Source organism: Mya arenaria, chromosome 6, assembly GCF_026914265.1.
Source record: "Mya arenaria isolate MELC-2E11 chromosome 6, ASM2691426v1".
Lineage (NCBI taxonomy): Eukaryota > Metazoa > Mollusca > Bivalvia > Myida > Myidae > Mya > Mya arenaria.
Window position 1 is genome coordinate 55259522 of NC_069127.1, and position 18306 is coordinate 55277827.

The 18306-nt window shown below is 36.7% G+C and overlaps 1 protein-coding gene across 1 annotated transcript; it reads right to left on the reverse strand.

The window, feature by feature from the left end:
• Positions 1-302: 302 nt before the first annotated feature.
• Positions 303-7748, reverse strand: LOC128237913 (uncharacterized). Its single transcript, XM_052953490.1, has 5 exons — positions 7657-7748; positions 4259-5164; positions 3351-3410; positions 3091-3129; positions 303-1147 (listed from the first exon to the last, which is right to left on the reverse strand). Exons 2-5 carry the CDS (start codon positions 5151-5153, stop codon positions 303-305), a joined length of 1839 nt encoding a protein of 612 aa, XP_052809450.1. The 5' UTR covers positions 5154-5164; positions 7657-7748.
• Between the last annotated feature and the right edge of the window lie 10558 nt (positions 7749-18306).

Here is an 18306-nt window from a genome sequence, read left to right on the forward strand (position 1 = left end):
TCCGGCCTACATCTAATACACATTAAAATAGTTTCTGAAAACTGTGTTCGGTATGTAAGCATATTATTCATAGACAGAAATGACAAATATCAACTTGTGCATTAAGATATTGCACACACATAATGCAGCATTACAATTCGTAAGTCAACATGTGTTCAAACATCTCCATCGGCATAGTTACATCAAAACCTACACCGTTCTCGCACTGAGTTGATCATGTTAATGAAATAGAGCCCCACCATCGAGAAGCAACATTAATCGAGTATTTGTTTATTTCAATTTGTAGGTCATATTTTGCAATGTCAAGCAGCCTTGTACACTTTCACTGACTTGTTCAAGATGACATCCACAGAATTAAAGCTTGTGACATACAACTTCTTTTCCTGTTGACTGTAGCAGACATTTAGAGGCCTCTGTATGCCATTTTCCTTCCCAAGCAGTTCAGTCATCTTGCCAGTGGACAGATTAATTCCTATAATGTTATGACTACCATAACCACAGATGATCAGCTGGTGATCCACAGCAGTGATGCCTTGTGGCCCTCTCAGTGCAGGACCCTGAAAAACCTGTAGAATGTTCAGGTCCATGTCCAGCTTGGTGATGGTGGACTTAGTAATGTCCGATACGTAGATAACTGCTGAATTACCTTCTTCAACAACTGTCAGGTAATCTGGTCGACCAAATATTGACTGCCCATTACCAGCTTTGTCTATTGTCTTGATAACTTTCCCTGTAATGTCCATTGTCTCTACTTTTCCACTATGGTAAGACACTATTAACCTGTTTTTATGATAACCAATACCTCGACAGTCATCATGTACCTTGAGAGTTTGGCCAAGGGAGAGCTTTTCCCGTGATGCTAGGAACTGAATTCTACCAGACGTCAAGGTAACAGCCAACATGTACCTAGGAAGGAGACAAATGCCCCATGGCGGACCTGGCACACTAACCTGGGACATCAATGTGGTGGTCTGCAGATTCAACAACTGCATTGTGTCGCTGTTTAAGTCAGTCAGCAGAAGCCTGTCTCCGGGCAGGAGAAGCAAGCTAGACAGCCAGCAGCCATCGACGACAGCTGTAGCCTTGATAGCACCGGCTGGTGTGAACTTCATGTTGGTCAGATCAACACTGGCTTCTGTTTGCGCACCTGAAAATGTGATATTAAATATGAAAACGAGGCAACGTTTATACATGTTACTACCTCGGAGTAAACACTATGCTAGCAAATATGCTCATTTGAGGAATACGCTATCCTGTTAAGGAATATGATTTGATATTGTTTATCGTTTAATGATTTCTTAATTATAATAAGAAAATAACGATCTACTTCTCCTTTTGGAAAAAGTGTTAAAGACACTTTGTGTTTTGAAATAGTTAAAGAATAATACATGGTCGACCATGGCTTTTGGTTGATAATTGCCCCAGTGGGAGGAATAATTGCCCGAGAGCTTAAGCCCGAGGGCAATTATTTTCACTGGGGCAATTATCAACCAAAGGCCATGGTCAACCATGTATTATCCTGTATAATACATAAGTTATGTCATTTGTCAATGATTTCAAATGGATTTAAAAACATGATTTTGTGGAATAATGAAGGATACACATGTGTGTCATATAGTTAGCATGTAGTTTGAAGGTCTTAAAACTGAGATATAACAAAATGGTTTTTAAATGGCATTAGCTGCAAACATACAAAGTGACTGAAAAGTAAAAAGCAAACCTTTTTGTACGTGTTTTCAGAATAAGCCTGCAATTTTTCAATTCTTCAAATATCTCTAGTATTTGATGCTCATTTCAATAAGTGAGCACAGCTAGGGTCGATCAAGCCTAGGAGCAGTTTCATAAGAATCTCAGCTTGAATGACCCTAGCCATTTCGCTGGAATAATTAACATTTTTCAGCGAATAAAGTAAAACAAAACGTTTCAACAAAACATTTCCTTGTCTCTCTGCTTTAATGTTTAAATCTTTGCCTGCCAAGTATACGTGTGCACGTTTTTGTCTTCGTTAGGCAATTATGCCATAATCACCCTAACGTGCCGTGATAATCTCACGGGCGGAGACGATAATCATTATTGCGGAAACGAATTTTTATAAAAAATGTTACTATTTATAGTAACGCGTGTATTTTTTTGCCTTAAAACAACATTATCGTTTAGATTGTTTCTAAATTGATAAAACGGTAAGAATAATGAATGTGTTATTTTGCACCTAACCCCCATAACCAAGCCATTGGTCATACTGAAAGCATCATGCCCTAAAATGATGGACTTATAAATTACTTAAATAAAAGGTTAAGGTCGAATTCAAATAATAAAGTAAATAATTTGTCTATCAATATGTAAGCAGAAATAGTCAACAAATATTGAATTTCTAAGAATATATGAACACATTGTATACTATTTTATGATTTATGTTAACCAATTCAAATGTAAAGCTCAACATTTTTTGTATTTAAAAAGCATTCATCCAAGTTATTAAGAATATATTGAAGAAATGAGCCATGATGAGCCTGAGGGGCGACCAATGGACGATACATATGACGTACGCTAATTAACTGAATAATAAGCCTCTGATTGAGGGATTGGGGTCTCGGGGACCGCCCTCATAAAACTTTTTTGACTACTCTGAATCTAGAATTTTGCATTTTGGGGTTATTTATGCATATGGTTCTATACTAGTTTCCTTGGATAATTTCGATGAATTTCAAATCAATATATGCGTGACAAAAATAACACAGAAATACTGGTTGAAATAACCGTGCATTCAAATATGAATATTCATTCAATTCAACCAAAGTCAAAATACAATTTGAATAAGATTGAGTTTGTTGCAGATAAATCCATTGGCAACATGACGTCTGACAATTATTTGATAATTATTATTAAGTTTTATTTTACCGCCTTTGAAACTTTAAACTGGTATTTTGATGCAAGTTTCCAAATCCCATTTTTCAGCAACATTCATTAAAGTAAGGCGTAACGAAGACTAAAACTATGGGACCCTAAACCTTTCCCTACTGGCAACATACAACACCTCAGAAATAATACATTTCCTTTATAAAAATGAGGATATATTACACAAAATATTACCTTGTTTCATCGGCTTTAACAGTTTTCCAGGAACCTGGTCTGCGAGGGGACAGAAGAAAAGTGAGATTAAAAATATCAAATAAATATTTTCAACTCATTTTCTTTTATTAGATCCAGGTTGTCTCTGACAAATACATAGACAACAAGCCATAAGTTATTCATTTTAAAGCCTTTAATTATGGTTGCAGCGAACAGACAACTCAAAAAGCACCTGTGACAGTTCTTTTACAGGAACGAAAATGCATTACACGAATTATTACCTTGTTCGAATGGCTTCGGATTAAGTTTTCCATGAACCTGATCTGCACGTGATTTGCTGCCTGGGAAATACAATTAACATCATCACAGACACCAAACAAAGACAGAAGCAAAGTGAGATTTAAACTACAGACAAAATTACTAAAAATCAACAATCAAGGCCACCTAGACAAACTTATATACAAAAAATATATTCAAGTCCAAAACAAGCTTTTTATTGTATCTTTGTTTCCATACTACGCACCGCTTACTTAGTTTATATTTAAAATTTTGTACGAGTTCTAGAGTGGGGGAGTCATGAAAACAGTATTTATCCGCAATAGAACAAGTTTTGATATATTCATATAAATGTAAGAAAAAAAGAATATAAAACAATTCGGACATACAGATCGAGATGTCATATTTCTTTATAAGTGTTAGTTAGATCTTTATCGTGAAAGTTATAGAATAGAAATGGATTTGAAGTCACTTTACAAGCATTGTAAATACTGCAGCAAATCAAATGATATTGGAAGTTTGTGAGCAAACGAAATAGTAAGATAATGTGTATGAAAGTGTAAGCCAATACTTTTATAGATGACCGTCACCTTGCTTTTTTAGAAAAGGCTCAGCACTAAGCTCTTAGATGAATGTAACCAAATAGAGATAATCAATATGTTTTCTTTCCAAGCAAAGCTTAAATCTACAGGGTTAAAACTCGAAAACTCAAAAGAGAAGAACTCACAATTCATAATATCATTTTATGCAATTAACCCAAGTTTAGCATTATATACAAATAACATTTGTTAAAGGTATTTAAGTTTTTATTTAGGGTCATACTCCATTGTGGAAACTCTGTTTACAGATGATGGCAATTCAATGTTACTTTAAACCTGTTGAATATGAAAACAAAAAACACAAAGCCACTTACCCAATGTTCCATCTTCACCAGTTGTTATTCTTTCAATGGTACCAAAGCCTGTAGTTGATTGCAACATCTTTTCAGTGACAGGGTCATTCCTAAACTGGTACCTATGGATGGTAAGCTTCTTGTTGATATCCGCCATGTCCGACTGCAGACACTTAAGCTGTTTCTGGGCTTTCTTGACTTTAATAAATAGTTGGGCTGTGTTTCTCTCTTGTTCTTCGAATTTTGATATTAGTGCTTCTACCTTGGCCTTAATGTGATCGCATGTTGGTTTCATAGAGTCAAGAAGAGTTGCATCCGTATCTTTTATTTGTTGTATGACCTTCCGAAGGGAGTTTTCCCTCCCGACCAAGTATATGTTGACCTTTTCTCTGAATTCCTGTAAGCGTGTAAATTCCATTTCGGCGAGCTCTTTTATCAATTTCAACTTAATTGTAATGTCTCCAGCAAACTTTTCAATATCCTTAGAAAACTGGACAATATCTTTATGGGTGTCATCATATTCATGTCCGTATTTGAAGTCCTCTGCAAGCTCAGAAATAATGTCAACATGACATGTTCTATGCTCTGTCACTAGACAGTGTCCACAGTTGAGTGTCTGGTGGGAGGGGCAGAAGTATTTGATGAACTCATCAGGATGGATATCGCAAGGCTCTGTTAATTGAAGTCCACCTGAAGGACCCTGCATAGTTGGCATACTGGTTCCATGTATGAGTCGATGTGATTTTGTCACCTTGAGCTTTTTATGGACACGTGAACACGTGCTGCACAGAAACTCCTTGCAGACAGTACAGTATACCTCAGATGAGACTTTTTCCCCATCCTGGGAGCAGGGTTGACAATACGTCGTGTCTCCTGACGACACGTCTGCCTTAACTTTCCTTCCGGATACCTCCATTCCAAGTCAAACTGTTGAATTGAAAATGATAATAGCTCCATTACATTCTTACTATCTTACCAAACATAAGAAAGTCGAACCAGAATAAGTCATGATGTCGGGTGATGAACAACTGAATAGTTGAGGTTTAATGATTAACTTATCAATTTATTTAGTATTTGTCTTATGAAGATACACAAATAAGTTGCCTTTTTTACAAATATTTGAAAGGGGTGATTACGCATTGATTTGAAAAGCCAAAACTTAACAGCCAAATAAATACTATCAATTGTTATGAACTCCTTATGTATAAGTGCTTCTTTTCAGAAATAAGGCAAGGAGCAAAGATACCGTTTGACACCAAAGAAGTGTATCGTTTCAGTTTGTACAAATAAAATGTTATCATATATACCAGCTCTTGTACAATAATGTATGTCTGGGTTATTTGTATTAAATGCAAATAAAACTGATTGCCGGCTGGTTTATCTTACATTATCCACAGTACCCTTCATGACCTTGTTTACTGATAACTTGATATGAATAATCTCTTCTTCTTAAAGGCGCAATATATAGGTCGGTAAACTTTTAATGCATTAGCATGTATAATTCATTTGACTTTAATGATAAAACATAGGATTTAAGTAGTATATATATTATTAACGGGTACATGGCAACAAATTCCCTAGTTTAAACAACGCCTTAATATCGCTTTTGTTTATTTATCGGTATCTACATGCATCAACCTATAGCTGCGCCTTTTCCACCACATACCAACTGAATCATTTGTGTTACGTGCATATAAGTGGATACATAGTAACTGACTATAATAACCTTTGTAGCTACAAAATGTAAATTTTATGACATAAAGTTGATTATAGTTGTGATAGTTTAACCTCGTATTCAGACAATATAAATAAACACATTTGCCTTCTTTAAAGGGGCTAGACACCTGAAAGTCAAAACATCGGCAAGTACACTGTTTCCTCAAACAAGGCTAGAATTGTTAATGCAAGCTAGAAATAAGGCGATGATACACCATTTTACATGGTAAAAATAGTAAACGCAACAATCATGTTGCTCTACCATCTGTGTTTTCCCACTAAGAATAACGCATAACTTATGAGTACATATATATATGCCGACTCTATTTTTAAACTGACTGGTATTTACGTAGTAGACAACCCACGAAAATGTCGATTTGGAAAAATGCGCAAAAACTGCGAAAGATGCATGTGTCGTAAACGATGTGAAACATCAGTAAGTAAAATTCAATGCGTTGTACACAGCGATTTCAATTTTATGTAAGTATTTACAATTGTATCAGCTGGTGTCTAGTCCCTTTAAGGGAGAAAAATGCATCTTGTCAACCCGAGGAAACACTGCCGACCTAAGCTGGGTTTAAAATCATTAAACGATCACTGTTTGAGATCCAACACATCTGTATAAATATAATAGATCCTCTAAAAACTGTTAAAACTGAAATCTGATTCATTTGAAGATACGGAACAAAATATGCGATTCAGCTATTAACAATTTAAATTTTGAGAAGATGTTTTGTCTTCGCCACAAATAAAGTAAAAGTGAATTTATTTATATGCTTTTAGAAAAAAACAAGTGTAACTTATAAGACCAAAGGCAAATTGGATTCGCTAAGAGACCTCTTGGCTCACAGCTGTTCGCGGCCAAGGTGTAGCATTTTATAGTCAGCACTTTTAAATGAATACTCTTAAGAAGGACATACAATAATATCCTTTTGTTTACCTACACGCTGTTGGTTAAGGGGGTTTGGAGTCGGAGAACGTTCGAATACATACTGGCTTTATAAAGTAACCTGCATTTAGCTGAGCCTATTGCTCTTGATTGACTCATCGACATGCATGTTAACGTGTTCGTTAAATATCTCAGACCTGCATGGTTTTGTATAAGACGGTGAAGGTTCGGACATCACAGACATCAGGACCCACCACGGTTCTCTACGGGGTGTGACTTTTACGAAACTGTTGTGCATGGTGTTGTATAAGACGGTGAAGGTTGCAGATCCTTTTTAAGCATTTTACACCAGACTGTTATATCAATTCAACACTGTGCCTACAGTACCTGGTATTACAATAATTCAATGGACCCTGGTAAGAGGCACAAGGTAGGTCCCAAACGCCATCCAACAGGGGACATAAACGAACAGACGCCACAAACCGGCCGCACGCACATACGCACGCACGCGACCACGCACACACAAACACACACACAACAATGCGGGCATTAAAATAGCTTTAACAATAAATGATGAGATACCTCCTTCAAAAGGTCAATGAGACACGAGTTCACTGGAACAAGAGTCTACTGAGGATTTAAATCAGTAATGTTACAATTGTAGAGTGCCTGTAGTATTTTAGTCGTTCTATACTTCCAGGTCTTCTTTTAAATACTTCATATAAATATACTAGCTTAAAATTAAAGAATCATTATGATGAATAAAGGCAAATGTCAAAATAATAAAACGAATTGCATATATGAAAGGTCATACCTTTACAAAATCACTATAGAATAACAAAAACAAAATGCATGTTCATCTTCCCTGTCAATCTGCGTCCATTACATCACAGCAAAATCGTGATGAAGATAAACGAATCATAACTGCAGTTACAGTCGCTAGTCAAGAGTGTGTAATCATTCAAACAATGTTTAAATAAGGATAATATCCGTTTCAAAGTGCATTTCATATCGCAAAATATTTTCAAAATCAATTTAAAGGGACTAGACACCAGAGGGTCAAAAAACGACAAATACAGTATGTCCTCATAACAAGCCAAGAAAGCCAATGCGAGCTTGTAGAAAGCTAACCATGATTTAAACAATAAAAGCGCAAACCATGTTGCTGCCTCATCTATTTTCCCCGTTATATATAGCCTTTAATTGTTTCCAGTTTAAATCATCTCTATGTATGATAACATATGAATACATCGACGATTATTTTTAACTTACTGGGATTTACGTGATAGACAACCCCTGTAAATTTCGATTTTGGAAAACGAGCAAAAACTGCGAAAAATTGCATGTATCGTGAGTGATGTGATACATCAGCAAGTAAGATCCAATGCATTGTACACAAAGATGTCAATATATGTTATTTCTGACATGCAAACTTATGTTTTTGTATGTCCAAATGGATTCTCTGCACCTTTTAGACATTTTAAACCTCTCAAGAATGATAAAACATGCAATTACAAAATGCAATAACATTGAAAGTATATAGTACAAAAAGTATTTTAAATTACGTTTATATGTTACCAAGGAACATGTTTTTATACCTTATGGAAGCGTACATCGTTTATACTGATGATGTGATAAGGTTGAATTGGCGACTGGTTTAGTAACGACGTGACGAGTTATAATGTTGACTTCTTTTAATCGACAATTGATGTTAAACGCGTAATGTAGACTTCATTTACAATACTGATGGTGATATCATGTAATTGTTTCGACCTATTTAATAACAACGAGTCGAGTTATAACTCAACATTTTGTCAACATTATGTCCATTTGTTCACTTTAAACTGGCAATGTTGACTTGTTCATATCGACAACTCATTTGAATTTCATTTACAACAGACCGTTTGCAGATGCGCACGCATCGATTGGCGGCCATGTTGGAGGTATACGCTCGATTGTGCAATCACGGTTCAGTGGAGATGACCTTCATTGTTTACATTAGCAACAGAACAACAACAAAACATAACTATCGTAAGAATGGAAATTGTCAAAATGGTGAATTATTGTCGGGTGAAAGGCTGTCACAATCGTTCTGACAGAGAAACAAGTGTATCGTTTTTCAGATTACCTGAGGTTATAGCGAACCAGGGAGAAAAAAACAAAGGAAATGTCTGAGGAGCGACGAAGGCTTTGGTTTGCAAAGTTGGACCAGAGCTTCAGCGGAATGAACTTGAAGAATGTTAGAGTGTGTTCTGATCACTTCATTTCCAGTAAGTGAATCATCTAAAGCAAAAACAACTTAAACTCATCTTAAAAAAATATATACAGATATGTAAAAACGGTTACGTAACTTATACTGTACTGCCATATGCCCCACCCACTTTTTCACACTACTCCTGTCAGTTTGTTTTGTTAATGACTAGTCATTCATTTTCTTTTAGGTAATAGACAGGTGTTGCTAGTTTTTATATAATCTACCATGTCGTCTTAATTGTGCATTTACGTGAAATGAAAATATGCTCAGAAACATCCTTGTGTACTTGCAGAAACAAAGGCTGACCTTTACCAAAAGGTCCATCCAGATTGGGTACCTACAGTCAACATGGGTACAAGGCCGTCAACGACTCCTGAGTGGGCCACTGACAGATATAAACGTCGCAAGGACCGACATATGAAAACGGAAGCAGCAGAACATTACTACTGTTTCAAGATGAATTGGACCAAACGATGGTAGTAGAAGACACACCAAATGTAGAAAAATGTGTACAAACGAACATTGACAGCTCTGCTTTTGATGCCATGTGATGCCATGTGCTTTTGATGGAAAGTGAGTTGAAAGATATGAGAACTAATACAGTTACTTTGAAACAGAAGCTTAAGACTTCTACACCCTTCTCAATATCTGCTTTTGAGGGAAATGATGAGAAAGTGAAAAAAATTCAGGACTTTCATGTTTCCAGATTTTGCTGATACTTTTCAATTATCTAGAAGCCATTGCCAACGAAACAGTCAATCGGTTAAATTTGAAAGTTTAACAATGACGCTTGCTAGACTTCGACTAAACTTGTCAGTGATGCATTTGGGTTATCAGATGCACGCTTCTGTGTCCACAATCTCTCGAACGATTACAGATGTCATTGATGTCATGTTCATTAGAATGAAACCTTTTGTGATGTGGCCAGAGCGTGAAGAACTCAGAAAAACAATGCCTATGCAGTTTAGAAAGCATTTTGAAACCAAGTGTGCTGTTATTATAGACTGTCATATAAAGACCTTCTAATCTAAAAGCTAACCAGAGACATGGTCATCATACAAACACCACAGTACTGTCAAATTTCTCTTAGGAATAACACCACAGGGAGTAGTGTCTTTTATTTCCAGTTCATGGGGTGGCAGAACTAGTAATAAGCACATCACGGAAAATTGTTGGGTTTTGACCAAAATTATTCCTGGTGATTTAATTCTTGCTGACCGCGGATTTGACATTTTATCCAGTGTAGGGCCAATGAGGTAAAAATCCCTGCTTTTACAAAAAGGAAAAAAAACATCTCTCTCCATTGAACGTGGAAACAACACGCAAAATAGCAAATGTACGCATTCATGTGGAGCGTGTCATTGGACTGGCTCGACAAAAGTACACTATCTTAAATGGAACATTACCGATTGACATGTTGATGACGAAAGATGCTGACAATACTCCAACTATTGACAAAATTGCTCATGTGTGCTGCGCATTAGTAAGTTTGTGCGAGTCAGTCGTTGATTTTGGATGAAGTTTATGCATAGATGAATGATAAGTTTGTTTTGTTGAAGATGTGTCTGGAATGTATACATGTTAAAATCATCAATAATTAGTTTTTTTTATTTGTAAAGTAATTAAAATGAATTTAATACTTTAATTTGGGGTTATGTTGTGGAGCCATGAAGTTACTGTTTACATTAATAAATAGTGAGGCTCTCATGCTTTCTGCCATCAGCTACCAAAATACCATGTCATGTGTTATGTGCTTAGTTTCATACAATAGTTGCACAACCAGCCTGAAGCTGTTGTTAAAGACAGGTAATATAAAATACATACATCAGCATATTTCACATTTAATTCTCTTGTACACCTCAATGTCACTAAACAGATTTATGTTACAACAAAGAGTAAGGAATGTGAGCGGAAATACATGCAAGAAAACAAAATTGCACTTTGCTCAAATCAACAAGAAGTGCATGGCGGTACATTAACAACAGATTTACAGCATGATGATGTCATAATTGTCTGACTCACTTCCAGCTGAGTATTATGTAGTAATTTTATAACAGTTTGATCACATTCATTCAGTTTATGAATAACACATGTACTTATACACAGTTGTGGTGTTTGCTTGATTATTTTGAAACCTAAATAGGATGTTTCCTTTTTTGAACATTCAGGAAGTCTTCTGCAGTCTGGGCAATACCATTTCTTGGCTTTAGGTTTATTAGTCAGTTTAAGACATGTGAAATGGAACCACACAATTTTACAATTTTCATTGTCACACACCACCATTTGCCCAGACTCAACTTGGTCACCACCTTTGCTCAAAAGAACTTTCATCACCAGTACAAATTTCCTGGGTCTGTTTTGTGGTATCTTGCAATGCATTCTTTGTAACCACTGGTATTTTTAAGGTGTCACCTTTGTCTGATACTGATAAATCTGAACTGGGAAGTTTTGAGTAGAACTTGCTCACCATTTCTGGTAATATTGCGACCTTAACAAATTGTAGCATTTGCACACAGGTCCTGAAACATATCAGAATCAAACAAAATGTGTTCAACATTTATATCAACCTCTGTCCAAACTACGAAATAACACATTTCACTTTTTGTAACTCCCATTTGTGTCTGTACCTGGTAGTAGTACTTATGTTTTGTGTCCAGACGCAAATGTCCATCCTCACATCTCACTAAATAATCGCACTCTTCAGTGTGTTTATCTCTCAATGAATATGGACACTTGACCTCAACACAGCTTCTTCCACAGCAGTCACATGTGATTATTCCATCAGGGGATGCTGCAACATGGGGGGAATCAGTTGAAATACACAAGCCACTATCTTCAAGCTCTACATTTTCATGTGCACCAATAAGTATATTCAACAGTGTTGAGCGGGCTACTTTTTCCTTTGAAAGACCCCGACTTTTGGCCATGTTTGAGAATTTGTTTCTTTGAGGATAACAATTTATGATAAGGCTCTGTGATGGGTTTGACGGGTCAGTGTGACATGCATTTTTCATTTTTGAAGCTGTGATTCTACCTGCCCTGAAATCATACCAAAGATTCAGAGTGTTTTTAGTGGCCTTTTCAACATTGCTAACCTCTTCTTCATACACTTCAATGTTTATGTCATTGCACCTTTTTGAAAGTTCTGCATAGTTGAGTGAAATAGCATCTTTTTCTCGAAGGTTATTAATCATTATAGGGTACTTGGTAGCCACAGTCTTTGGTACATATGCATTTGAATGTTCCTTCACAATTGACAGTAGAGCCGGTTTTCTACCTGTTGAAGCTAAATTTGAAAAATAAATGTTTGTATCTCATTATCAGTAGGTGCTGGAGTGTTTTAGTTTTTTGGCAGATGGCTGTACATGTGTAGCACTGGCATTATCACAGTTAGTATTAAATCGCTTCTACAAGGTCTTGGCGGCACTGAAGTCGATGTTGCGTACTTCATTTTAACTTAAACCTTTCAACTAAGTGGGTAACAGCCAATATGCAGGTTCCTGTGTAACTGTCCATGAATTTCTTATCTGGACTGTTCCATCACTTGCAAACAGAAGGGCTGCCACATGTATGCATGATTCGCCAAAGCCCGCCATGCAATCACAGTGTGACGACAACACCTTACTATTCCCTTCCGCGATGATCCATGCTTTTTCACGAAACCGTGGTGAATGGAGGACCTGAAAATAAAATATTAAAAGTCTATGAAATTATGGCACTTGATACACGACCAATATATCAGCCGCATGCCGCGCTCGATCGGTAAAATAAAAATATGCCAGCAGGAGGTCACAGATGGTAACTTATGCTGGGTACATCATTTTCATGAATCGTTGCCACAGTCAAGCATTGTAACAGTTTTAAAACTATTAAAATAACTATTTTATGCACAGTCAATTGTAACCACGGCCCCCTCCCCCTAGGTCCGGGGATATACCGGGGATAGCCGGGGAAATTGGCCATGTTTTTACTTTCCAGGTGGCCCCAGAGTGCCGGGTGAATGCGGTGGTTTTGTCTTTGCGCCAAAAAGCAGGTTCCCTGGGTGGGGGCGTGGGAACTTGGCAAGGCTTTTAAAAGCAGTTCCTCCCCGCATGGCGGGGATTTCACCCAAGCTTGGCTGGACCGAAAGTCAAAGTCCCCCTTTTCCCCGGGTCAGGGGGTGGCATGGTTATCATTGACTGGTGCATTAATATAGTACGGCATTCATGCCAATCCTGGTATAATTTGTGTATTTTGACATCATTGTTTGTTTTAAGCAATTGTACAATAAAATAAAATTATAATTAGAAAACTATAATGAATACATGCATTTAGATGTCCCCTATATCACTGTTCACGTGTAATTAACATACTTGACTTCAATGTCAGAGATCAGAATTATCATGGTTCTTACCATGTTTCTTGTCGATCACTGCTTTTGAAATACCAGATACCCATCCACAAAATATCTGGTTGTTTGCTTCAAGACCCTTGTAACAGTTCAGGTCATCTAAAGTATAGGCACTGGGAGAATACACAAGGAAGTTAACAATGTCGGGATATGTCACCGCTGGTAGTGATTTAACGTCTGGGGACCATGTTGGCAGTGTGTATGGGTCGGTTCCCGCTATTAGTTTGAGCTTCTCGCCGTATCTTGCACTTACAACTGGCTCTAGTGTCTCTGTACGATATTTTCACTTGTTTTGATTTATCCACTTCCCTGTTTGACAGCCGTAACCATTGACCTAGTTGTTGTGTTTGTGAAACTATGAGAGTCATCATTGCGTAATGGGGAATACCTCCAAGATGGCCGCCGTGACGGTGTCATGGTAAAAATCGCCCTCTGTTGCAAACGTTCTATACTGATAGTGTCATCATGTAATTATGTCGACCTATTTATATGATAACGTGTCGAGAAACAACACGACATGTTGAAAACACTATGTCGATTTGTTTACTAATTTAGTAGATGTGTCGACTTTTTTAGTCGACAAAACTAATTGAACTTGCTATTACGATTTTTTGTGACATAATTTAAAGCAACTCTTGAAAAACGTTCATTAAGCCTGTAGAAACATTAAGATTATTCTTAAATGATTCTTTAAAAGATGGCCACATGTGCGTTGACTGTTAAAAGTTACTGTTAAAAGATTTATCCCAGGATTATGCGACTTCCAGATTCACATGGAGTGCAATGTCTTTATCGATGCAACCGGGACAAGTTTGTTTGCAGGCGTCACCTATCACGTGGCATTTCTGCGCATAATGATACGAATGTGCATTGGATATTTTAATCTCCATGTACATATGTTAATGGATCTAAGTATTTGCGATGATTTTTTTCAATTTCAGTATTAAATCAGAAACGGATGAAATACTGTCAAATGTCAGCCTTATAAGGTTTCGAAACAAATTAATCCGTTATTGTTTCAAAATAGCAACACTCGTCATTTTGCCAGCCATTAAAGGGACAAGATGCATTATTTAATATGAACTAATTAAGGCGCTGCCTCTACGAACTTTAAGTGTAATTGCGGGAACCGTTATAGTAAAAGTTCATTCAATGCATCACTTAATATTAAAACAACAGAATTATAGAATTTAGATAAATCGTTTAAACCCCCAGTAAATTTACATTTTACTGACAGTTCAAAGGCAGTACCTAACAATCCTTGATAAACACACCTAGGTTTTTTTTATATATAAAATATATTAAATATGTTGTGGTAGACTTTTGTGCTGTTGTTCCACGTTTCTTGTTTGCAATTGTTGTTGTTTTTTGTTTACCCTGTGCCATTAAACGAGTTTTTTTAAACGTTTAGCTACTGAGCTTGTTTCTGTAGTTCTTTCATATAAATATTGTAAGTAATTTTGCAAAAAAATAACCCTGTTCAATAGTAGAATATATAAAATTGACAATCACATGCAGATTAAACACTCGTAGTTCTTTCTACTCTTCGTATGAACCAATCTTTAAACTGGTTTAAATAATTTTCTTCCCTAAAATGGTGCGGGAGTGAATTTCACAGCTTAGGTGCACTGGAGCGGAAAGAATTGCATCCATAATTTGTACTTTTTACAGTTGGGATATCTGAATTTAAAATAATGATCTTGTATAGCTACTTTATCATCTAGGTACACTGGGCCTTGCTTGTTGATGAATGTATGGGTTCCAATAGCTATGAAACCTTCTTAACTTTAGAGTTGGCATGATTGATCTAGAGAGTATTGCGTGGAAAGCAGACTAGTCACCATATATAAATCGGAGGGCTCTTTCTTGGTCCGCTCCTCAAAATGCAAAATTAACGGGCAAAAATTTTAATTCGAAGGAATAAATGAGAAGAATATGTTGAATTTGTCTACACAAGTTGTAGCCAATTCGCGATCACACATTTAGCTGCCTTGGGGTTTCTTACTCATATTTGGTAAATGTACATAAAATTTCAATTTAAAATATCTTGTGATACAAACAAATTAAATATTGTCCTATTTTTATTTTTATATCATTCAGGTTAAAATTATATTTTAGCCCTTGTTTTTTCTCATAGCAATAGCTTGGCATATTTCGGGGTTCGCCTTCATGTGATTATATGAGAACCATTGTACGAATGTTTAACTATCAGACTCCAAAGTGTGGACTTGTGTCACTGTATGAAAGGGTATTGTCTTCAGCATAATTATAAATATTGATTTTATGTATAAAATTAAAGATGTCATTTAGAAACATGTTAAACAAGACGGAGCCTTAGATAAATAAATGGTGCTCTTTTCGGAATATGTTTGAACGTATTTATTGTTATACCAAGTTTCACACATTGTTTGCGATTCCCTTAGTAATCAGCAATGAGTATCAGTTTTAGTTTAACCATATCTACCAAGTGTCATGAGTAAGAGGTCGTGAGGCAGACAATTAAATGCCTTAGAAAAGTCCATACGGATGGTTGTCATCAAGAGCTATTTTCCAGTCTTCAGTAATTTTAAGGAGGGGAACTTTGACAGCTATATCCAGGTCTGAAAGCTGAAGTTTGCTCTTTCAAATATCTTGGACAATATAGGGAAAATGCTGACAGGCATATAATTGCATTTGCATCGCTATTCTTTTTGTGGATTGGAGTCACTTGGGCCAACTTTAGATTCTCAGGAAATACTGAAGATAAAAACTAGAGTTAACCATTATCTGTAATTGGTTGGAAAATGGAATCTTTTGACAATATAAGTAGTTTGGCAGGTACGCCATCATTGCCAATTGACTATTTTGCTAACAGTTTGTCTATTTGATTAATGGAAATATAGTGTTTTTTCGTGTTACATAGCCTGTATATATATATCCCGAATACCTCCAGTGATGGAGGAGAACAAAGATGTTCTTATTTCTGTGATTGCCATATTTAGCACAGAGCCCTTGTGAAAAGAGCCACCGGCATTATATTTGTCACTCAGAATACAAGCAGTAGTTTGAATCAATTAAACAGTTAACTAAGACCGGCATAGAATAACGAACTTGGGGGATGATCCAAACTAACTCGTTATTCAAGGAATAAAAGGCAATGTTTGTTGAAGGGGTGGATTGTGTCCACAAGGCAGATGCACAAGCCGCCCAACTCTAGGCCCTAAACTGGAATATCTACCTTTGTTATCCTTCCTTAGACTATGTGTATGTTGAAGAAGTAGAAGATTATGATGAAACAAGGCAGAATAGCAGTTCAAAACTGGAACCTCAATCGTTTTTACCCCTACCTTAGCCTGTCAGTGGTTGTTAAATAAGTCTAATATTACGACGAATACATCCCGAAGGACGAGTGAGATAAACAGTCTGCTGAGCACCAGCATTATTTTCGGAAAATTGCTGGAAAGAAAATAGCATATACGGCAAACTCTTTATTTAAGTCATCTCAGCCAGAATGTCTCAACTAAACAAATAGATCAGTCACCTATTTCGCCAGATGGATCCAAATTAAGAACGTCCTCTTAATCGGGGGCCCAAAACATAACGCAACTGTTCCGATGACTTGCTGAATTGAGATAGTATGCATTGAATGTTCACATTTGAATCAGACCTTATGCGTTTTAAGTAATATTCTATTTGTTGAAATTCCCCTTAAATATTCTCAAAACTCACTTTTATACCGCTTCATTTTGACGACATGCAAATTGTAATACATAGTATCTTTCAAAGATCTAAGTAATCTTACGAAGAACGATTCATTCCAGACTATCAGCGCGGTTCCTTACCACCTCACTGGCATGTACGAATGGATCCCAAACTAGTCCATATTCCTCCTCGAAAATGCACATACTCTGAAGCATTTTGAAACTAAAACATAATCATTTTGTCGAATGATGCTTTCTTTCGGAATCAAACAGATTAGATTTTGAACCGAACTGTGGCGAAATGTTTTTAAACTTTACCCAAAGCTAGCACATAAACATATGCAGCAAATGATAAACATAAGATTAGCTTTTCTTCAAAAATAAATGATAACAGATGTTTGTCAAAATTATGTCCCGCTGAGCCCAATGTTGTCAAGAATTTTTATACAATTGAATGAAATGTGCATGGACCGAGAAGATAGCTGATTTGTCATTAACATTGGATGCCTTTGATGCAATTTTAAGATTATGACCATTCAAAGTGCGACGATACTAGGAAAGATTGATGCAATACCAATGTGGTAAGAATGAGGAGGGCAAGGCATTCTTCAGTTTTCAATCGGACAAGTATTTTGTTTTGAAGGTCACAGTGATCTTTGGCCCTGGTGACACCAAAATCAATAGGGGTCATCTACTGGTGAAGCCCACCCTCCACGTAAGTTTGAGAACCAAAGATCTACCCATCGTCTAGTTATAATTCATTTGGATAAGTTTTTCGCGTTCAATGTCACTATGACCTTGACCTTTGACTCTATTAACTAAATATCAATCTACTGTCATCTACTGCTCACCCCATACCTAAATGGAAAGTTGGGAGCACAGGTGCAGACATTGTAGAGTTATCACACGGACAGGCTGTTTGCGTTCAAGGTCACTGTGACCTTGACCTTTGACCTGATGACCCCTTAAATCAATAGGGATCATCTACTGGTCAGACCCAACCTACAGGTAAAATAAGAGGGCCATTTGTGCAGGCATTGTCGAGTTATCACTCGGACAACCTTTTAAGGTCACTGTGTCCTTGACTTAGATCGATGACCTCTAAAATCAATAGGGGATAGGGGTCATTTACTGGTCATA

Excerpts from the sequence above, each read along its gene's own strand:
- LOC128237913 (XM_052953490.1), bottom strand. The coding sequence starts at position 5,153 with ATGGAGGTATCCGGAAGGAAAGTTAAGGCAGACGTGTCGTCAGGAGAC. Across the intron at positions 3,411-4,258 it reads TGGTGAAGATGGAACATTGG|GCAGCAAATCACGTGCAGAT; the intron begins GTAAGTGGCTTT and ends TGTATTTCCCAG. Across the intron at positions 1,148-3,090 it reads GTTAAAGCCGATGAAACAAG|GTGCGCAAACAGAAGCCAGT; the intron begins GTAATATTTTGT and ends TCACATTTTCAG.